Here is a 23208-nt window from a genome sequence, read left to right as displayed (position 1 = left end):
CCCCTTCAGAACAGGAATAGCAGAGCTGAAAGTGTTCTTCAGCCCAGCATTCACTGGTCTGGGATTCCCATCCTCTGTCAACCCAAGGAGGCTGAGCTTGGGGCTTCTGAGAGCACAGTGCAAGGTTGTTTGAGAAGGGATGCACAGGGAAAGTGGATATGATCCTTTTTCCCCCTGAGTAGTTTTAATTCTTTAATTCCTACTTGCTAATAAGATAAAAAGCTGTGATTTCTGCAGGATCAAATGGTGCAGGGTAAGCTAAGGGAGTTTATTAATTAGCATGCTTTCAGTGCTGGGGAAAAAAAAGAAAAGAAACAACAGGTTTGTAGATGATAGCTATAAATATGACCCAAGTATTACCTGCCATGACATTTTAGTCAAGGGGAGGCTGTCATGTTAGTGCTGGGCATGGCACCCTGATAGTGAATAAAAATCATAAATGGGAGGGGAAAGGCTTTCTCTCTGCAAAATGTGGCTATTCACAGACATGTGCTACATTTCTCCAGGGCCTGATCCTGCAAATAATATCAGGTACAGCACTTGTATTTGTGAGTGCTCCTCTGGCTTCCCCAGGGATTGCTTGGAGCAGTGAGTGCTAAGCCCAGTGGTAAGTGGTTACAGGATCAGATTCATAGCGTGCCAAGCATTTTGGATGAAATGAGCTATAAAGAAGTCACATATTATTATGTCACATTGCAAAGGTCAACCCCAGTATTTGTTCTGTCATAAGGACATGATTGAAAGGCAAAAAAGTAGTGTCAGGGCACAGGGGGAAATAATTTTTTAAAAATGGCCTTCAGGGCTGAGGATACAAAATTACATCAGTGCTTAGAACTAAATTCCCATCCACACCCGGCAATTCAATTTTGGCTCAGAAAGGCATAAACGTAACAAAATCACCTTTCGGTGGCACGTCTTCTTATCCGTTGACATATCCCCTGTAAAATCAGCGATATCTAAACTCACACTCCCGTGTGATTCTGGCAACAGTCAGGAACTGCCAGAGCCCTGCTCCGTCACGGATCCTGGGAGGCTTTGCAAGATCCACTCTGCTGCTTAACACCACGTAGACATTTGCTTAATGTCGCTGCTGGGGCAGGAGGAGTGGTGGTGATGCAGGGAGGAGGCTGGGCAGTGGGACAGCTAGTCCTTCATCACCTGGCCAGGAGCATACACCTCACCTAGCAATGGCACAGGGAGGTTTGGGTAATTGGACCCCAGTAATCTGTCGCAGTCACAGATACTTTGCAAATATTTATGACCATTTCTCTGGGCTTGCTGGCACAGGGAAGCTATTGAGAACTGTGGAAGCCATTACTTTCCTGCCTTAACTGCTGGGTCATAACTGCTCTGCACAGACAGTGTCTTTGGGTGGATTAGCTCAATCCACTTCCAAAAGAGGCTCAAGGAAAGGCTCCCCAACTTTCTGGATCAAGCACTTCCTTGTGTGCCAGCAGCAAAATCGCACAGGACAACCAAGTTCAATGTTTGCCCCCTCACAGGCTTCTGCAGCTCATCTCCAGTAACCTTGCAGCTTACTGGCAGTGGCTTCTGGGATGCTGTGACAGGTGGGCACACACTGGGCTGAGCATCCCTACACAGAGGCTCCAGCATGCAGCGAGCACAACAGGATGATGGCTCGCCTCTGTGGGAGGGAAGGCAGGGTCAACAGAGGTGTTACCAGCCCTCAGCTGGCGCGGACGGCTCCCATCAGCCACCACTTTGGCAAACCCAAACTCCTTTGCACTGCCAGAGCATCAAACCCACACCGATCTCTCATTGCCACTCCACTGAGCGAGGGATGGGAGGAGCAGTGGGGTTGACAGATGGTTGACATCCACACAATTGCAGCTGCAAGCACCCAACTGGTCAGACACCGAGGCTGTGTCTAGACTAGCAGACAAAAGGCATCAGGGCTGGCTTGTGATGGTCCAACTGTTCAAATGGTCTGGGTTTAGTCCACGTCAATTTGACAGCATCCAAACAATTGTTGAGAGGACAACACAAGTCAAGGACAGTTTTCAGTAAGCAGTGCAAACACCACCCTGCTTGGAGGCACAGAGTGGTTTAGCTGCATGGAGTCAAACCATGCTGGACTCGCTGCCATCAGAGCCAGAGGACGGCCCACGCTGTCCACTAGTGCAGACATAGCCTGAACACCCCCGGAGGAAGATTGCACTGAGGACTTTTGCATTCATCCCATGTCATCTCACCATACAGACAAGCCCCAGAAAGTTGCTGTAGTAGAACCATGTGCAGTTTCCATCACACATGAGAGCCCCTTTGCTGCCAAACGCACTAGACCCGACCTAGTCCCAAAGCCGCTCAACCCCACGTGTCATTTCATGCTCAAGAGGCACCAGTCCCCCGCTTCCAGCTGCCCCAGGGGTCGAGATCCACTCACTGTTGCAGCTGCCGGCGGTGCCAGTCTCTGTCGCTGCCACGCTGTGCTGAACTGGCCCTTCGGACGCGGCCCTTCCTGACAGTGAATGGGTGAAAACAAGGGAAGGAGACAAACAAAAGAGAAGGGAAGGGTGAGAGAGGGAGGGAGGGATGGGGGGGGATGAAGCAAGGGGACAAGAAGGGAAAGGGTATGTCTTTAACGGCACCGTACGTCTTTCACTGGCTATAACATCCCAACACTACACAACCCTTGCTGCAAGGGCATGGGGCAGGTGAGACCTGGTCCTGGTCACCACCACCTCGCACCCCACCCCATAGAGGGAGGGCGAGGGGTGAGCACTGGTGCTGGGTGAGAGTCACAGGGTTCTCTGGCCTCCTAAAGCTTCTCCTTGGACTGTAAAGCCACATGCCTTGGGGAACCCGGAGTCCATCTCCGACAGGAGAAGTTTTAGGAGGCTTGAGCGGTTCCTCTGTACATGGTACTTAAGCACCCTGCTCCTTGGCCATCGCCAGCCCTCCTGGGCACAGTGCAGGGACCCATCTGCCTCTACCAGCAGAACAATACCCAGGCCTGAAGTCTTTAGTCAAGCAAGCTTGGGTTAGCCAGCGTTAAGGGCATTGTTGGACAGAGATGTCCCAGTGAAGAACCTGGTACATCACACTAATCTCCCCCAAAAGTCTTTGTCCCATCAGTACTGTTGCAGGTTGGGGGAGGAACAAAAAGATCTCACCCCACAGCTTCCAATCACCTGCAAACCTGCCAGCGCTCGCAAAACTGAACCTTAGGAGGGGACAAGGGAAGCGAAATGATGGAGCAGAAAATACAGCACTACTTTTTCCCATGTATCAAAGTAGGAAAGATTTGGGGAATGGGAGGGAGGAGAAGGGGTAAGGATCTCAGTGTGCAAATTAAAAGTGAATGACAAGCATAAGGTCCGCTGACTTTCTATTAAAGTGTTCGTGCTCCCACTACGACAAAAAGGAGACAAAATCCCAAGATGAAAGGGCAGTTGGTGAGCACGGTGGTTTGGGAGGAGACTTCTGGCTGTGCTACTTAGGAGCTCAGGCAGACAGCTGCCCGGGTAATACCAAAAATACAGCCTCAAGGTGTGTCCATCTAGTCGTTGCCTTGGGCACCTTCCCACCCTGCACCAGAGGTGAAAATTGAGCTGCTAAATGTAGCTGACAGCTCATTCTGCTTGGGGAATTGCCCCGTGAATGACTGACTCGCCTCCCTTCCCAAAAAGTTGAGGTAGGAAATGGGTGGGGGAAAGGCTTAGAAAATTGTTCCATGATGGTTGTTTAAATTGCCTCTGCATTACAATGTTACAATTAGGGAAAAAGCAAAGAGAGATTTATCTCATAAAGCTGCATCCTAAAGCCGGCTGTGGCAGAGGTATGGACATTGGAAAGAAGCAGAGCAAATGAAGTCATCCAGCAGTGGAAAAAAGCATCAATACAATATAGTGCAGAACAAAGCAAATTCTACCTCAAACACAGAGCTGAAAGAGAAACATCTTCCTCTGTCAGATCTATTACCATGCATTTATTCCAATAACAAATAACTAACCCAGAGAGCAACCCCAACCTGATTTATTCCTCCATCTAAGTAAATATGAACAGGCAGCTGAATCTGACTGTAAAAAACCACTGATCTCATGTTTTCCTTGTATGTATTGGAAGAAATAGGAGTGGAGTTTCTGCCTTGCTGCCAGGGGATGCTGGCAAAGCATTTGAGCTATAGATATTGTATCTTGTCACTAATGACTGCAGGGAACTAAAAGGGATTTGGATTTTTTAATGCTTCACATTAATTGATAATTTGGTCTCAGAATCCACAGTGGAACACAGGATTTGCTATATTGGATCAGTCTAGTGGCCCATAAAATCTGGCGTCTTGCCTCAGTGATGCTCAGAAAAATTACCATCCAGTGTCTTTGCTTATAAGGTTGCTGACCATTTCTGTAAGGCCATACAATTGTAACAGAGGAAAGGTCCTTCTGGCCTGCACAGGAAACCTCTTTAAAACCCTGAAATGTGTTTTTGGCAGGGCTGTATTACATATTTATTTTTTTTTAATGCAAGGAAGAAACTTTGTAACTACAAACATTTTCAACGGACATGCTGCTGGTTTTTCTCTTGGTCACCACAGCCCAAAGAGCGAGGTGGTGAACTTGTGTTTTCAGAGGGCAAATGAGAACACAACTGGGGCCAGAGGGAGGGAGATACCTTGTACTGAGCAGAACAATATTGATTAGGCAGTGTAAAGATTTCCCTCACTAATTCCTTTAGCAATCTTATCATGTGTTGCCCGCATAATTGGATGGGGAAGAGAGAGGTGGAATCACTTAAGCGTTCAAAGCTCAACACACACTGAGAAAAGATTCCTGTTTTGTGTGTGTGTGCAATTTTGTGCATCGTTGCCCCTTGATTGTACATTGAACATGTTCTCTTTGACAGCCTAGCCCTAACCAGCCTGTTTATTAAAGACAGTTGCTTGCATATAGGGGCTTTCTCCATCCAGCTGGTGTGGAGAAAGAGCTCGCTGTGGCTGTTAGAGGCAGAACTATGAAACAGAGGAGGGGATCAGGAGGGCAAAGCCTGTAGAAACTCTGAGCATGCAGAAATCAGAAGAAAAAAAGAAAGGTAATGGTTTCTCTCCATGCAAACATCTTAATTAAGGAGGGCAATGAAGATATTTGCACCTTAATTTTTCTAGGGAGGTCTTCAGTTTGTCTTGAAGCAAGGCTTTTCACACTGGGGAAAACCTTTAAGTCTGTCTCTCTCATTCAGAAAGTCACTACTCCACTCCAAAAATCAGAAGAAAAACAAGCAACCCAAGTCATAATTTATCCATACTCCCACTAAACTGGCTTATAACTTCTCTGCTTCCAGTTCTTTTGTTGATGATACTGAGGTTTGGGGATGGTCCCCACCTTTCCTGACCAATGTGTGACCTCATGGCTGTCCCCATGGTAAAGCAGAGCTGAGATGATGGTCCTGCAGGTGAGAAGGCAAGAGAAGGCCACTGGCCAGTTGGGATGCAGTGGGAAAATAGGTCCAACAAGGTAGAGAAGGTGAGAGGGGAGGGTTTTACACATCTTTACACAATCAAGTCTCCCTTGATTGCAAGTGGCAATGCTCCTTCCAAAGCATAAACAGTTTGTTTCCATATGCTCAGGAGCACACACACTGCTTCTGGTCCACCTGGGGGTAGAATAATGAAGCTCGCTGGCACCTTCTTCTGCTCTAGCTACAGTTTAAATCAGGCCACCTCGGTAAAACCCAGGAACCATCAGCTGCTCTGGCCTGCTCTGTACAAAATCCTTCCTTGTTTCTGGTGACACCACAGAGGAACATGTTTTGGCTGGATCTCCACCATGAGAGAGTCTCTCTGGCTCAAAATTAGGCACTGTGCTCTTTTTCACGTGTCTCACAGCTTTCAGGCTAATGGGATGTTCAGAGTGGGAACAGCAGGAGGAAAGGAGCACATTGCATGCAGGCAGCCTCTAGCAGATGGTTGGGAAGCACACTTGGACAATACAAATTAGAACAGGGGAAAAACCAGTTTCACAGTCAAGGCAGAGAAAAAACTACTGAAGAATGGGTGGGGATCATCCTTTCTGGATGTGTTGGCTGCACCCAGGAAACACTGAAAATGGAAGCGAGTCCTGCCCTCCCTAGTTAAGTTTTACGGGAAGGGAAATGTTTTGAAGGAAAGAGCTCCTGCAATCCCTGCAGGAAACTTGCTGCCTCAAGTTTTCACACTAGAGGTGAACATGCTTGAGTAGTTTGGCTACATCAAGAAGCAATCCCAGCTTTCTGAACTGAACTGAATCTCTGACTTCCTGGGGATGGTGTCACTACCCCTCAGCTGGGTCCACTGTTTGACTGCTTACTCCCAGTACTCTCCCCAGCTCCCAGGAAACCAGAGATCAGCCTGGGCAACTTTTAGGAACAGCCAAAGTCCAGTCAGTTGGGACCCTGACCTCAGTCAGAAATGCCTAGGGGAGAATATGGCAACAGAAGAGCCCACAGCATGTGTCCCACAATAGTCTTCCAGTCCTCAATAAACCCAGTGGCACAGGGATTTCCTGAAACAGGGGAGGTATTTTGTGTTTGCTGGCCCCTCACAGATTACTTTTCTTCCACAATTCTGTTCAATCACTTTTTCAACCCATGTCAGCTGTTGGCACCTACCATCTCCTGAGACAAGGAGTCCCATCACTTTACTACCCACTGTAGTATCTCCGTTGCATGCGAACCTGCCATGAACATCACCAGGTGCTTTAGGTCAGAAAATACTGAACAACAAAGAATTCCTCCCTATTTGGCTATATCTATGACTTCCACAAATGGAAGGTCAGGAGTTAAAAACCATCAGGAAGCTAAACTGAAAGGCTTTGAACTCCCAGCTCTCTGGAGCTCAGCCCAATGCTTGGAAGAAAGCAAAAGCCTCAATTCAAATGTCTGGGAATGGGGCTGAGTTTTGACTGAAAGATCGTAAGTTTGATTAGTTCTCAGTAAGTGTGTGAGGGTTTGGGTAGTTTGGGGGGAACATAGAGGGGTTAAGCATGGAGGTCAGGTTTTGGGTGAATATTGAGACTATATTAAACAAAAAATCTGAGGCAAATGACTTGCAATGCAGCAGCAACACATCCCAAGCAGGAGAAGAGGGGAATGTGGAGGTCAAGTACCACAGCAGGGAGATTTTATTTCCCAAAAACAAACTGCTCTTTTGTGCCTGTGCTTCAAAGAAGATGTCACCAGATTGTGAGAGCTCTTCACCTGCCACATCCCTCTCATTACTGAAATGAAATAAATGGCAACAGCATGAAAACAGCAACTCGAGCAGAAGAAAGACAGGTAGACAGTGAGGAAAAGGGGAGGGGGGAAACAGGGTGCGGGTGGAGGTCTTGGCAGGGTGGAGAATTAGGGCAATTACCATTTCTGAGAAAATGCCAGAAATACAACACAACCTAATTTCTCCAATTAATTCCTCTGCACTTGAGCTGCTTTGTGTGAAGGGCTCTTAATGTTTCAAACAGGAGCAAGGGGAAAAAAAAAAAATAGACTCAACATTTGTTTTTCCCTTAGCGTAGAAATGGGGAAGTGTTGAGGAAAAATGTTTGCCTAAAACACAAGATGATGCTGTTACATCTTCCTTTCAGGAGATAAGGAACTGTGCCATGAATTCAATTTGCAGAGGTTTTTATAGGAGCCACAGAGATATTAAAGACCAGCACGTTCAATATCACACTGACTTTTCCTTCACGGAGAACACACCATGACAGGCACAGAGACACTTAACGTACCGTACGCACCCACATTGAGCGGCTCCCTCACCTCCCCTGTTTCCAGCCCTACTGCAAGTTAGGGGGAAATTGGTTCTTTTGCCCCAAACCACTATCAAGGTTTCAGCTAGGGGAACGATGGCAATGAAAACAAGGAGAGAAATAAGAAATCAGGCGTCGGGGTGACGGGACATTTGGGGCAAACGGATGCTGAGAAGGGTATGTATACTTTCAACAGTGGACATGGGCTCCTGCACACAGGAAGACTATGGCTCTGCATGGCTGGCCCATCTGTATCAGTACTAGGGGTCTCCAGGTCACATCTGCAGGTCACTATGAGACTTTCCTGCCCTTACTTATTGTAGATATGACAAAGCAAGACATGTTCTCCAGGATCCCACTTAATACAGGAGAAAATTAAAGTACTTTTCATTTCTAAGTCCTTTCATTGGTGGAACATATATTTACAGATATGAAACCTTCCCAACACCCAAGCAGAAAGGATGGAGAGAGAGTAACACATTGTATTTTTCACCTCAGAGAAGGGGTAGAAGAGACAAAAGACGATGCTCAGCTGCTTAGGATCTGCACAGCATTTAGGTGCTGGAAATGGTACTGATGTTGGAAGCTGAACATGGCACACAAGATTGTACACAACAGTCAGCACAGCCAGGCACTGAACTTTCTTTTCCCCTCCCACTGACATTGAAACGGAGCCTGACCACATGGTCTGGGTGCACGGAGCCTGGCTCGCTGTCTGTCCAGAGCTGACTAACCCTGCTAGCATACACCAGGTCTACAGTAAAACCTCAGAAAGGCAGGGGTTTTTTTCCCCAGAGTGAGTCAGTACCATATCCCAGATAGAAATTCAGAGGGAGTTTTCCTCCCCTCTGCCTGATGGCATTCCCCTTCGTAGGCAATGGTGCAGAGCCCTGGCACACTCATCGCAAGGGTCCTTCCTGGTGCTAATAAGGCTGGGCAGGAATTTCCCTCTGCAAGGATCAATCTCCCATGCTGTAAACACACTGCATGAGATGGACAGCAAAGCAACAAAGAGAGCATCAGGGAACATGAAAGCGGGCATTGTACAGCTGAAGGATACACACGGGCATTAAGAAGCCCTGTCAAGGATGCACAAAAAATGCCAGTGGGAGAGTACAGCTAAACCTCTGCTGTGAGTTCATAGCTGGTGGGAACAGAGCACCATTCAATGATGGTGTGACTGTTTAGGGACCCTCTATCTAGGAGAGTATGGGTCAGACTAAATCTACTTTCAATGTAAAGCTTGTCTATTAGTCTTATCTACCATGCTGAATGAGCCTCCAAGGGAGCACAACCCAGGCAGCTGCTAAACCTTGGTGATCTATTACTAGCGTGGAAACTTCACTGGAAAAATAGCTGACTGTACCCCAGAGAAGGAAAACAATTTTGAACTCCAGAGGAGAAGAACTAAAGTAAGAGATGGTCTAGATGGGAGATGGTCATCAGGAAGCAACCTGACAATGGGTACTGAAAATTATAAAGAACATGAGTTTTTCTCCAGCCATTTTAAAGAAAAAGAAGAAAGAAAATGTTTACACAGTAAACCTTCATGCTTCAGAGGAGGAGGCATCTGCCAGAGGGATCCTAGACTTTTTAAAGAACTCTGACCTAAGGTCAAAGTCATAGCAGAAATGTTGTTTTGGTTCTGATGGTCTAAGGATGTGAGAGCCAAGGTTCATAGGAAGAGATATTAATCTTTTATTAAACCAACTGATACTACTGGGGGGAAAAAAAAAAAAGAGCTCGGAGAGGGTTTGTGTGTCTAAAATTCATTCTTTTTTTTCCCCTCCAACAATATCGTATGTTCTGATAAAAGATATTACTTCTTCCTGCAAATCTTGTCTCTCTGAAATCCAAACAACGCTCCAGAGTGGTGAGGATACAGAAGCATTTTTTGTTATTATGTTTAGCTCTGTGTTGCTAGAAATAGAAATATATTTTCAGAGTCCTTTGCAAATCCTGCATGTGTCTTTTTTTTGACAAGCAGGTGTCCTCTGCCTGATGAACTGTGACCTGGAGTCCACTCAGGACAGAGCTCTGAGAGCTAAATCCTCTAGAGGTTTCAAGCTCAGCCCAGGATTTGGGGCAGGATGCCAGAAGGGTAGGACATAGGAGACCTGGACAGAGGGATGTCTTAATGAGGTTTAATGCCTACATAAATCCCTCCTCTACTCGACATGTGTCTTCACTGCTGGGTTCCCACCCATGTCAGGACATTACCTTGGAAGTTATTAAGGGCTGTTGACTAGGATTTAAGACTGTATTCTCTTCTACAGATGAAGAAATACTGCCCTTTCCTTGGGCAGCTGCCACATGATTTTGTTTTGGAATTGAATTACACATTTTGGGGGAAGAAAGGAAAATGCTCTGGATTTTACTGGAGCACAGGTGAGTTCAGAGCCACAGAAGGGCTCTGGGAGTAACCAAACCCCAGTCTGCTGGGTGAAAGAGCAGCTGGGGGTCCTAAGACCAGCCCTGGTGATGCCCCCAGCTCTGGACAAACCCCCCAGCCACCGTGACAGCCTCCAGCTTCCCAGGCAGTGCTGGGAGGCACCATGTGCCTGATTTGCTGCAGTCTCCATGCAACATTCAGCTTGGCTGAGGCACAACGTCCCTGACCTGCAGCATCCCACCACCTGCTGTCACAGTCCTGAGTCATACCTAAAATATCACCTACTCACACATTTTTTAAAATAAAACAACAAGGAAAACAAGATCTGCCCAAATCTTTTCTCTCCAATATGGATACGTTCCATCCTGCCTTCCCACAGAGACCCACACCAAAGATTGCACAGCACATTACACAACACATCACATCACAGAAATGCTTCTTCAGCATCCCTGCCTTTACTCTTCACACAGATGCTGGGCTACTTCTCCCCATCTCCCCAGTCCCTCCACTTTCCTCTGCTTTCTAATATCAGATGCTGTTTCACCTCTCTCCACCACCTACACCTCCACAACCATCCTCTCTCCATCCTGTCTTGTTGAAAGAAGGTTTAAAGGCACCAGCTGACAGGATCCCTCTGTGATGCACATGGAAAAGGACGCATCTGTCTTCAGGCAGAACATGGATGGAGAGCCTTGCAGAGAGGGGAAACAAGCCTCTCCGTTGCTTTTGTTATGCAAACGTTTGTTTTCTGTATCCAAATGTGTAACAGAAAATTAAGCAGTTCACCTTTGTTAAAGCACTTCTGCATCCCACAAATGCAGGACCCCAGATGGTGTTCTTTCTTTGTTTTAAACGATTAAAAATGGGAAAGAAAGGAAATGGCTAGGAGCTAATCCTCAGCCTGGAACACACTCGCATATCCACATGCCCAGTTATCCGTGGCTGTGGGGCCTGGGCAGGAGCAAACACAGGGAGCCAGCGGGCTGAAGTGAGTCTGCTTGCAGAGAGCTCTTTATGTCACTTTATGTCACCTTCAAGGTGGAATCCTTCACTGTGTTCCCAGAGAATTACAAATTACCATATTGTCCCCGGGCTGCAGCTTGGACACAAGCAGTATTTTCCAGAAACCACCCGAAGCAGAACTTTGCTCCAGGTCCTACCCGTGGGAATGGCAGGCTGTCGACAGGGGAGAGCTGCTGTGCACAAACACTGAGAATCAGACTTGGGAATATCACCAGGCAGGTTGTAGATGTGACCAGGGACAGCACCAAAGAAAGAGTTTCAAAGTTCAACTCCTCAGCCACATCTCCACCTTCCATAGGTGAGACCCAGGAGCAGTCTGGTTCTCACACTTGAGCTCATTTGCTCTCTGTCTGTATCCATTCAAAAGCCCTCACCTGGGGCACCCCGGGTGGATTTTATGATAGATCTGTGCACTCAAAAGGATTGTCTCAGGAGCCTTGAAGAGCCAGTTTTCATGCACGGGATGTTAGGAATTAAAATTGCAAGGAAGATAGAGCACAAATGCACAACTGTTGTGAAGCCATATTGTTTTTCTCACCTACGTTTGCAGGAGAAAGTAAATGATCCTTCTTATCAGAGTTAAAGTCAAATATAATACAGTCAATTCACATGAGCCCCATGTGGCTGCATTAGTGTCACAAGCAGGTTTCTGTTCAAAGGGTAGACGACTCTTGTTCATAGGGGACTCAGAAGTGCAGGTTGCCACATAGAAACCAAATAGGTTTCCCAGTCCAGAGACAGCAAGGCTCACACCAGTTCTTGCAGAAAATGAATGCAGCGGTGCAAAGGTAGAGGGAGAGGAAAGGACAGGTACGAGATAGTGGTGGATGGGGAAGGACAGAGACTGTCACGTAACCGTGAGTGCACCAGAAGGGTGAATAATGAGATCAGCTCCATGTTCTCTCCTGGTAAACATGTCCCACAAGGTAGCGATTAGAGGAGATTGAGAAATGAACCCATCTAGGTTCTTCTCATATGCTGGGAGTAGTGTGGCTGGGCTGTAGCCGGAGGAAGGATGAAGGACACTTGGCTCCTGGACTTCTGCTCTTTGCTGGGGGGAATATATGGCCTGGATGGGCTTCCCAGCTCTGGCACTGAATCCTGCTTTGGCCTTGGGCAAGTCATGTAAAACCTCTGCCCCTCATGCCACCATTGTAAATATGGACAATCAAAACTTTAAATTGCTAGGACCCATCTTTGGACTGTAATAGGAAAAGGTCTCCATGCATGCAGAGCATGGACTTACTGATCAAGAGTTTTAAAAGTACCAAAAGTCAGTGAAAACAGAGAAAGGAAAATCAACTAAGAACAAAAAGCTGTGCTGGTCTGAAGCTCAGATCTTGCTCTGGTAAACAGGTGATAACTATTTATTGCTTTGGTCATGCATGGCAATTTGTTTTAGCAGAGAAAAGTCCACTAGAAAAGCCTTACAACACTGCACAAGATAGCGTGAAACAATCCTCAGAAAAGTGTTTTGCACAGACAGGATGAGGTCTACAGGACACCACCACAGAGAAGACAAAAAAACCCACAACACTGAACTGGCCTAAGGAGATTTTCTCAATTCTCACTTTTTGGAAGCCCTCCCAGCCTTCACACAGCAATAGCAGCAGGTTCTCCCATTGCAGAGAGAGCTCTTGGTGCTGCAGGAACACAAGCTTGGCTGGGATTGTCTCAAGCAGTGTGACACTGACTGTCATTGGGGTAGGTCTAACATGGCTGAAGAAAAGGAGCCAGGCAAGACTGTGGGTAACCACACAGGCTGCTTCTCATCCTCCCCTGCGTCTTCTGTTCCCTACTCGCTACTTCCTGAAGTTTCTGGAGTGATGGGACTGTAGCCACCTCTCTTCCCTCATTACTGCCCAGTAGCTGCACTGAAACCTTTTCCCAATACGGGCTTTTGTGCTGCACAGTGGAAGATTGGTTCCCTCACTGGTAATTAAACTTAGTGATAAGCCAATGTCCTGGGCTGGGAGAGGTAATATGTCTCAGCAGAAATCTGATCACATTTTTCCTCCTCCTCAACACAGTAACTCCACTTGGCAACTGCCTATGACATAAAGAAAACCTTCTGAATCAGATCAAGACCATAGGTCAACCCTTTCTCAGGTAGCTGATAGAAATAATCCTCAAAGCCAAACATCCATGTTGTAACCAGAAATAAACCAGCCTTAGTCCAAGCATCAGGCTAGAAACCACTGCTCCTTAGCCTGAAAAGCCCTTCTCTGCTGGTGGATGGCCCACTGGCAAATGCCTACCCCAGTGTGCTTCAAACTCTGCACATCACAGCTTATCCTATAGCTGAGGAAGGGTGATAAACACGCTGTCCCCCCCAGGGAGGCTGCCATCCTGGGCAGATAGGGCAGTGCAGACAGGTACAGAGGGAGTGTGCAAGACAAGGGGACAGTGCGAGCACAAATCACAGAAGAAAAGGCTGGAAAGTCATTCCTGACTCATTGAGTCCCTCCCCAGAGATGAGTGCAGGATTAGCCTCTGCACTAAACCCAGGCATTTTTATCTAGTTGCTTCCTGAACTTCTTTAATGACAGGCCCTCAGCAACCTACCTCTGGCAAATTATTCCATTGTCTAAATGATGACCCTGCTGGAAATAAGTATTTTGAGGTTGAACTTAAATTGCCTATTATTTCCTTTTCCATATTTTACACACTTATCAGTCATTCAGTTGCCTTTTTTCTAGGTCCCTGTATTAAGTTTCTGTAATCTAACACCAGAGGTCACAGCCTGTAGTCTTTGTCATCTCTTTGGATTATCTTTAATTTATCAATGTCTTCAAAAAAGACGGAGAAAAAATAGGAAGGAAGTAACAATTGGATGACTTCAGAGCCATCCCAAAGCATGTGACTGTGTGCTGGGGTATCACAGAGAGCTCTGTAGGTAGGCATCTGCATGGATGTCTGAACTACAAACATGCCCAGGACTGAAAAGGAGTGAGGACAGTGGTTCAGGGATGCCTGATCAACATCTGTGTGTATGTTTCAGTGAGGGAATAACCAAGGAAGTGAGCCCAAGAGCTCCAAAAACTGATTTATTATAACATTTCCTAATCTCCCTTTGCTCTGAGTATTAGACTGCTGCTGGAGCTGCCTTACCCTGTAGTAATCAGTGCTGTAGACATCTCTTGACATCCCAAAGTCTCCAATCTTCACCAGCAGGTTGGCTCCGACCAAGCAGTTCCTGGTGGCCAGGTCTCTATGGACAAAGTGCTGGGAGGCAAGGTACACCATTCCAGAGGCGATCTGGCTAGCGATGTGGAGCATCTGGGATAGCCCTAGCTCCCCTTTGGCTTGTCGAGGCTGCCCATCCACGAGGATCATAGCATCTGGGCCATGTGCCCTATAGGAAGGAAGAAGCAAAAAGCATAGAGTTGGGTCTCAAAAGTGACCAGGAGATAGGAATCCCACACGGTCGCTATTCTTGCTGGGGTGGGGACTCGCCCCCAACTCTGCACTGTGAGGATGTACACACAGATCCAGTGGAAAGAAAAAAAGAAAAGCTTAAGAGAATAGGAGGTTGGAGGAACATTTGGTGGGTGAGCAGGTGCCATACATCCTTCTCCTATCCTTACTCTTCCACAAGCAACCTCTTATGGCCACAGATGCAGACAGAAAGCCAGGACAGAGGCACCATTGGCTTGATGCGACACAGACATTCTTCTCTGGCAAGACCTGTGCAAAACTAATGAGCTTCCAGACATTTACATGTGTGCTCCAGTTAATTCTTACACCTTGGAAACCTTCCCAGAGGTAAAGCTATCACCCCCTTTTCTTCCACAGCCATCATATTCTTGCTACCTAGTCTCTTCATTAATCCCAAACAGCCTCCTCTATTTCCTCCAAACACCATATCACCAAACAACCTCCCTCTGATCAATACCAAAACAGACAGAGATCACGTAAAAGGTTTCAGAGGAACACCAGCGGCTTCATCCCTGGAAAGTACCTTTTATACCCTAAAGCAATCCCAGAGGTAACACAGGTACTGTAAACTGTGAAGGCACAAGCAGAGGTGGAAAGGTTAGACCTGGATGTCAGTAGATGCAGAGAACATCCTGGACAACAAAAGGAAATATTTTGCTGAACCAACTGCATTGTAAATGCAGGACTGAAGGTCAGTCTCATTCCTGTCCCGTCCCCTTTTCAGTCCCCTCTCTCCCTGTGCACCAAGCCCGTCTTTGCCATGCTCCCTCTGTGATGTCTCTTCCCTTGGTAGAACTCACCCTGTGGTAGCCTGTGTGAAGGTGGAATAACAGAAGCCCTCATATTTAGGGAAAAGCAAGAGATTTTGCTGCGACCTTCCTCCTTGTGACTAAGTCACAGTACAGCATTTCCTCTGAGGTTTTCATAGTTCTCTTTGAAATGATTCTTGGCATTTCACCCCTGTCATCAGCAGTAACCCCCTGTAGAGCTAGCAAATTGAAATTGCACGTACAGAGCTTTCCCTGCTTCTTGACATAGGACTGAACAACCCACAACAAGATCCGAACTGTTTCCCTGCTTTGTCTCTGTTCCTTAATTGCTCTGTTGGGTTTGAGGGTGCACCAAAGGGTTTAGCATCCAGGCATTTGGGGCTCAAACTATAGTTTTTCAAATGCCCTTGTCTTCAGCTACCTCCTGCAGCCCTACCCCTGGGAACATAGCTCTGTAGGTCCCCTCTTGGTAGAAAGGACAGCTGGAAGAGGAGAGGAACTACAGAAATGAGTTCTGAAGAGCCAGGAGTGTTTTTTGGGAGCCACAAGTGGGTGATGCTGCAGTGACTGCGGGATGAGCTGGCTGGGAGCAGCATTGCAGGCAGCAGGGCTGGGGCTGCCAGGGGAATCTCAAAGGCTCGCAGGCATGGTGAGAGCAGCAGGGCAAGGAGACGCTGCAGAAGACTGTATGCAGAAATGACCGCTTGATGTCTTATTTAAACAGCCCACAGACAGGTTTACCCCAGGAAATCACCTGGTGGTGACAACAGATGTCGACAGCAGGTGAAGCTGAGCCAGGAGTGAGCAGGTTAGCTAAAAACAGCAAAGCAGGACAAACAATAGCTTCTAAAACTGTGCTGGACAGTTTGTGCCCGTCATGCCTTGCAGTTACACCATATTTAGCTGCAGCTGATACCTGTTGTCATCAAAGGTAAACATTCCTAAGTGAGAAGTGAAGGATATCTTACTATCTCATTACTGCCACCTTTTTCAAATACAATAATGGCCCCCAAAGAAATGTCTGTTTCTGAAGGGAGCAAGTGATATTTAAAAAATGGTCAACCAACACCTTTATTTCACTAGCTTTTTTTACATCCTACTATATAGGACACATCTTGGTATGTCCTATATAATATATACACCTCCCTCCCTTTCTCCATCCCACACATGTATAGTCCAGAAGAAAGAAGTATCAACACACTTATGAGATTAACAGGAGGGATATTAGTACATTTAGTTGCGTCAAGAAGTCTGCAGGGAATACAGGAGGGGTCTGCTCATCTCTTCTTGGGGAAAGGGATTTAATTCAGCTTTACAGAAAGGCCATAAGATTGGGTGGATCCCCTGTTAAAGAACTGTTGGGGTTTTTTTCTATTACAGAGTGATGGAGGCTTTTGTCAACCTGGGGAAGAACAATCACTCCTCTGGGTGCATGCTTCCTCTGCTGAAATGCCTCTTTCTGTCCCAAGACAGTCCAACTGTGGGGGCTGCTCCACAGGAAGGACTGACACAAAAACATCAGAACTATGCAACTTTTCTAACAAAATCTATTGCCTTTCTGAGTTAACAGCAAATGGCAACAACTTACTATAGACTGCAAAGAGGGTCTGTAATGGCAAACATCCCTGCTTCAAATTTGCTGCTGCCACGGACAGAAAATGAAAGCTAGAAAACCAGTGACAGAAGGAAAGGGAGGAAGCGATGGAGATATTCGGTGAGCAGAGAGGGAAGGCGGTTGCTGCAGACCCCAGAGCAGCAGGTCTGTGTCCTGGGGAGCGCCCAGCCTTGCCATGCACACAACCTTCTGGCAGTCTCCAGCCCTTGAATATACCAGCCCCAGGGATGCTGTGCTCCCTGGAGAGCAATGCCTGTATTTCTACATGGCTGGATCTTTTCACTATCCTTTTTCTATTAGCCCGGACACCAGAGCGCAGTGCAGAAAGCAGGGCAAGCTATTGTTCCACCAGCAATGGTCTTACATGCAGGGTTTCTGGGAAGCATGTAGAGCCATCCCAATACATGCCATCTCTAGCCCAGCTGGTAGGTGTTCATCCTAGTGCTTCCCCTTGCCACACCAGTTAATTTTACAGACCAGTAGAATTCTCTCTCTTTCCTGGGAAGCCCACAAATGTCTAACAACACTTAGGGGAATTTATTTATTGTGCATTTCTCTAGGAAACTGGGTCTAAAGTGAACCTCTTCCATTTTACTGCTTTTCCAATTTTTTCAGTTAAACTGGGAAAAGTCCCTGTGAGTGTCTCTTACAGAGTCCCAGCACCCCTGGCCTCCAGTGCCTGGAAGGAACTGTCTTCTGCTGTGGGCTGCGTGAATCATGCCACCATAAAAACTGCTCCTCACCAGGAATGCCAGGCACTTCTGCACCACTGACCTTCTCTGACCCCCTTGCAGCCCCCATCCCTCACCATCACCCCTGTGAGGATAGCAGATAGCTGACCTGACAAACAAAGCCTAAGACTCTCTTTCCATATGCCCCCTTAGGCTTTTTGCAGGGTATAAGCTCCCTTGTCCCAAAAGCCAGCTTCCTTTGGGGCACAAAGGGATTTCACTGCCTGTCACATACCAACATGCAGAGAAGGAACCTTGTAGCTGCTTGCTCCGTAGCTGCTTGCTCCATAGCTGCATGAGAAGGAAAAGCTGGCAGCTAAATGCACCTGGAAGATGTGAGGCTGCAATTCCAGGGACCACACATCTGAAAAGTTTCTTTTCCTTCGTAAAGGCCAAAGGTAATACAACAATGAGCTTTCTTCTCCAGCAACACCAGGACAGGCCCTGGTCTCCCAGGGCATGAGCGTTTCTCAGACATGTCCCAGGGCAGGGCTGGGACATGGGAATGAGGGGGTGCATGGCTTTAGCACGATACCAGCCTTAGGACCACAATGTTGTATGAAGCAATTACACAAGGCATTGGCAGTGGGCACGAGACACCCCTCTGAGACAATGGAAGAGCCTCTTTTGGACTATATTTTTTGGGAGATCAAGGAGTGAAGGAGGCTATGCCTCAGCTGTAATGTCTACCTCCTCTAAGGAGAATAAGCTTCTGCCAAGAAAAACGATGGGTCAATTTTCTGTTCTTCCTTGTGAAGCACTTCAAGAACATGGTCTCTCATGCTCTATTTTAGACTGCCTTCCTCCAGTCACGAGGCTGAGGCACTGTCCTTAATACTGCATCTCCAATCTGTGCAAAAACACTGTTTCAGCCCAATGCATGGTTTCATGCCATTAGGCAGAGTTCAATCTGCTGCTGCTGGGAGGTTGCTGAGCACCTGCAAGACAGGGTACCACAAGAGAGGTTCCCAGGATAACCAAGGCTGCTCCCCTTTGAATGTGGGTCTGAGGAGCTCTGCAAAGCTAGTGTAGCATCAGCCTTCACTAATCCTACCTTGTCAAGGATGTCATCTATCCAGAGCCTGAGACAGGTACCCACAACTATGCCAAAATGAGGAGGGAAACCAATGCAGTGATGTTCCCAGCCCAGTCACTGCCCTGCGAAAGCCCCAAGGGAGCTGCAGACAGGTTGGCACTGCTTGGCAGAAGAAAGAAGAAACCTTTGAGGTCCTTCCCCATAGCTATTCTGGTGTAGGTGATTGCTTAGAAATGAAAACCTCAGGGAAGGACCTGTGTTTCCTGGTCAGAAACTGACTGTGATGGTGGAAAAATAATCACCGAGTGTATCCCAACCCAGATCTAGACCTGCTGTGCTCAAGCTTCTTGTTCCTGCTGCAATCATGTTCACACTTAGCAGTCAAAACAGGAAAATATCAAGGGTCCAATTTTCTAAACACTGGGAAATAAAACTACTAATTATTTGAAGAGGTAAGTACCACTCCACTTGCATGCAGGTTTCAGAGCATAATTTCTGTATTGTGGGAGAACAGCACCACAAACATCCTCCCACGGTTGCTCCTGCCCCTCACTGCTGGCAGATTCAGGGCACACAAATGATCTGCCTCACGCTGATGAAATGGTTGAATGATGACTGGGGGAGGCTCCGGCAATTTGCATCTCTCTAGAGGCAGGGAAGGCCATTACAGCACTTCCTCAGGCCTTGCCTAGCTTCTCGAATAGCGTGGTGCCACAGGTTAGGACAGTTTGTCAGCATCTCTGTCTGATGAGGCTTAGGGAACGAGGACGAGGGGTGGACTCCACAGGCACTGCCTGAGGCCCCTCCAGCATTTCTCAGTTCTCTTCTGAATACAGGAGTGAGAACTAGAGATCAGAAAACGCCCAGGATACCAATCAGATCAAGGACTCCAGCAAGTTTCTCAAAGGAATATTTTGGTACTGGTGTTATTGAAGCAGGAGGTGGGTGACATGGGGAGTGATGGCTAGTGGCCTTCCTGCTTCAGCAGGGCATGTCTTTGCTGGGCGGATGGGACTTGGAGCTGCTGACAGCCGTGGCTTCACATCCTAGCCCTGCAGGGCAGAGAGGGATTGCAGCCACGCTTCCTGCAGCTTCAAACTTGCTGGGGTGGGAGAAGACAAGTCTGGTTTCCATAGCTCACAGGGACCACTGCGGGACTACCTAAGAGGAAATGTTGGGGTAGGCTTAATAAAGCACCAAATCTGGTGAGGACCATCATCTCCTACAAGCTGTCCTTAGAACAACCACCTCTCATTACCCAGCCCACCATCATCTACATGGCAGCAGTGTCACTGGTGCACCACAGATCTGTTACAAGCCCCACCGAGGCTGCGGAGTGGCTGTGTAGCATCTCCTGTGCACTCCTTCGCACGTACCTCAGGAACTTGTTCAGGTCCCCGTGCTTCATGTACTCAAAGACCATGATGAGGGGGTCACCATCACCACACACGCCGTAAAACTTGACGATGTGCTCGTGTTGCAGGTTGGTGAGCAGCTCTGCCTCCCTCTGGAAATCCTTGCGGGCTGCCAAGGTGGGGTCTTTCAGTGCCTGAAAGAAGGGGCACAGATATGTACTGGGTGGGCTCAGGCGGGGCAAAGCCAGAACAAACGGGTCACGGTATCACAGAGGAGCTGATGAGGAAGGGAGGGGAGAGGAACCCCTGCCACTGGCCCAGTTGCACTGGGAGGGCTGGCAGAAGGTGCCAGTGGCACCACCTCAGCGTTTCGTTCATGTAGTTACCAGCCCAGCAGGTTCCCCAACTCATTTCCCAGGCAGCAGCAAACGTACCTCAGAGGGTAATAGCTTCCAATTATTCCCAGCTTGGGCAGGATTTGTACTGGTGACCTAGGGGTGAATGGCTTCATATCTCATTATTATTAAATTCCTGAGCCAGCCAGTCCTTGCTATCTGTCTTTTATTTTGAAATAGCTGACTATACTGCCTTTATTCAGAAGATGGATTTGCCTGGCTATGCAGTTATTGTGTGGATTTTTCAAACTGCCTCTGAAGAAGGACACTGTCAAGTCTTTTCTCATAATTTTTAAAATCATGTTTTTATTCCCTGCTGTTTATAACAGCTGCCCTGGCAGACTGATGCTGAAATCGGTATCCTTATTGAGAATATCTCATCTTCCACATTTGAGCACACCACTTTGCCATTGCAGGGTACCTTGCAGGCTCCGGACTGTGTGGACCAGCCTGACATCACACGGTTGCTATGAAGATGTTGCTGTAGGTGCAGCCGGTGACCAGGGAGGGTTCCCCATGGTTGGAGGACACTTGTTTGTGCATTATCATGCAGTTGCATTTGAAAGCAGCATGTTGTCATCCCAGAGTATCAAGGGAGGGCTCTTCCATGAGCACTTAGTAAAAAAGTTGAAGTCCAGAGCATTTGACAAGACAGGATGGCCACAAGAATCAGCACAGTCTTTGCAAACATTTAAGGAAATGAAGAGGCAATTCTGGTTTTGAGTTTTGGGTCTAAGTTATATTCTCCCCATCCTCCACATGCCAGGACTGTTTAGTACCAGTTCTGGCTTTAACCATGCAGCCTAATGGGAGTTGAAAAGGATTCAAGGCAACTTGTTTTAGTTACCCCCAGATTCAATCTGATGTGCACTGGTTCCCCCTCAGTGGTGGGGAACATAGGTAGCTCCCCCACAAATACGCCTGCCCCCTTTTCCCTGTTCCTTGAACCTCCCCATGGTGACAGGAGAGGTGGCATCAGCAGGTCCAGGCTCCAATTTATGTGCAAAAAGGGATGTTAAGCATCAGAAAGCTGTGCATAGAGGAAGGGGTCAAATATGCTGCTAATGCACCTCCGGCTGGTTAATGGCACTGCTGGATGCAATGCCATGCGCAGAGAAGCAGTGAGTCCTCCAGAGTAGCTGCTTTTCCCCTTGGAGCAGATCTCCTGTGAGGTTTTTACCCAAGCCTTAGGACACTGCCTCATCTCTTTTTTCTGCCCCCAAACTGCTAGTCACATGGAATAAAATAAAATTTTATTTTAATTCTGTGTCCTCTGGGATAGCTTGACTAGAGATATTTAGATGGATGTTACTTACACTGTGCAGATGGCAAAGCATCCATCCTTATCTCAGGCACCCAATTACTTTTAGTCATTTAATAGCTTCATAATGTTGATGCTACCCTATTTTCCCCAGGAAAACAGCCCCCCTCCCCCATCACCCGTTTCTCCCTCTTTTTCCTGTAGTTGCATGTAATATTTCAAGCTGCAGGGAGTTTAGGTTTCCCCTCCTTCACATGCAATCATTTCTACAAGGTGTTAGGACTGTAACTGTGTAAATATCACACACCAAAAAAGAAACGATATTAAAAAACCTACATTACTAAGGTTGCACAACCAAGCATTTAGAAATAAGGGAAACAGGAGCTGGAAGTGATGGAACAGGGAATGAAGACCAGGGCCAGAGGAAGAGAAGGGATGTTTCAGCAAAACCACTGAAATGCCTCTCCTAGGAAGGTTTGGGGTAGATTGTATTCGTGCCCCCACCACACGATTTCTACGTGACATCTGGCAAGTCACTCAGCATCTGCAGGTTGCAGCCATTGTCATGAAGTGTCAGTTGTTCCAATGTTACCTGGGAAATCCCCTCTCACGCAGCATCAGGGCCAGGTCTGCACCAGCTCCGCGTGTTTAGTGCAGCAGCCGGGCTCAATGTGGGTCTGGTATCTGCTGTCCATGGGGCTGGAAAGGCAGGTCAGTAACTCCATCTGCCACCTAAGTGGATCCTCTCAGCTCAGTTTCCCTGCTTATCTATCTGCCCTCTGCAAAATGGGGATGATACAACCCCAGCACTTCACTGGGAGGCTGTGAAAATGAGCACACTCACATCTAGGGAGCTCTCAGGCTCAGGAGTGATCATCACAATGAAACGGTCCATAGAGAAATGAAAAATACGTGTTCGGAGGACATGCCCTGAATACCAGCCCCTCCAGCATTTCTAGTACTTGACTTTGTAACCTCAACACTCTTCGCTGAACGTAGTTTTTGTGCATTTCTTAGGATGTTTATAGAAGCAAGCTGAATAAAATAGGAAGCTTGTCCATGCCATCACATCAAAACTCAGCTTATCTGTGGGGCTGCAACCTTTAGATCCGCTGAAAATCTGAGTCCATTTAACCGAGTCAGTAACGCAGCCACTGTCTTTGGCCCTGGGAGGGAGCCCCTGAGAGCACAGCAGAGGCAGACTCTGGGCTGTGGACTCAGCTGCTCTAACCAGCGGGTCCTGCTGCTGCCCTGAGCTGCCGTGACCAGGAAGGTAGTTCTCAGCCTCTGTCAGGAGCATGAGATCTTCAGGAAATGCAGCCAAATCTCAACTTAATATGTAAAGCCTTTTTTTCTTCCCTTTTTTTTCCCTTAAGACTTATAATGTGGCCCAAATTAGAGGGATTTTTCCCTGCCCCAACCCCTAGAGCTGGCAAGAAGCCAGGTTTCAAGG

The 23208-nt window shown here is 47.4% G+C and overlaps 1 protein-coding gene across 4 annotated transcripts in view; it reads right to left on the bottom strand.

Moving 5' to 3' along the window:
* NTRK3 (neurotrophic receptor tyrosine kinase 3) overlaps nucleotides 1–23208 on the bottom strand; it is a 215799-nt gene that overhangs the window by 18256 nt on the left and 174335 nt on the right. For 2 of the 4 annotated variants that reach the window (XM_059823722.1, XM_059823723.1), the window contains 2 exons: nucleotides 20121–20293; nucleotides 14266–14509 (listed from right to left, as the gene is read on the bottom strand). In XM_059823722.1, the coding sequence (XP_059679705.1) occupies nucleotides 14266–14509; nucleotides 20121–20293 (417 nt within the window). Of the gene's footprint in view, nucleotides 1–2404; nucleotides 2480–3548; nucleotides 3573–10955; nucleotides 10969–14260; nucleotides 14510–20120; nucleotides 20294–23208 lie in introns of all 4 variants that reach the window. The other 2 variants (XM_059823721.1, XM_059823720.1) reach the window with 2 other exon arrangements.

This window comes from Gavia stellata, chromosome 13 (assembly GCF_030936135.1).
Source record: "Gavia stellata isolate bGavSte3 chromosome 13, bGavSte3.hap2, whole genome shotgun sequence".
NCBI classification, from domain to species: domain Eukaryota; kingdom Metazoa; phylum Chordata; class Aves; order Gaviiformes; family Gaviidae; genus Gavia; species Gavia stellata.
Note: the sequence above shows the minus strand (reverse complement) of the source record. Positions and strands in the feature narration are given on the sequence as shown.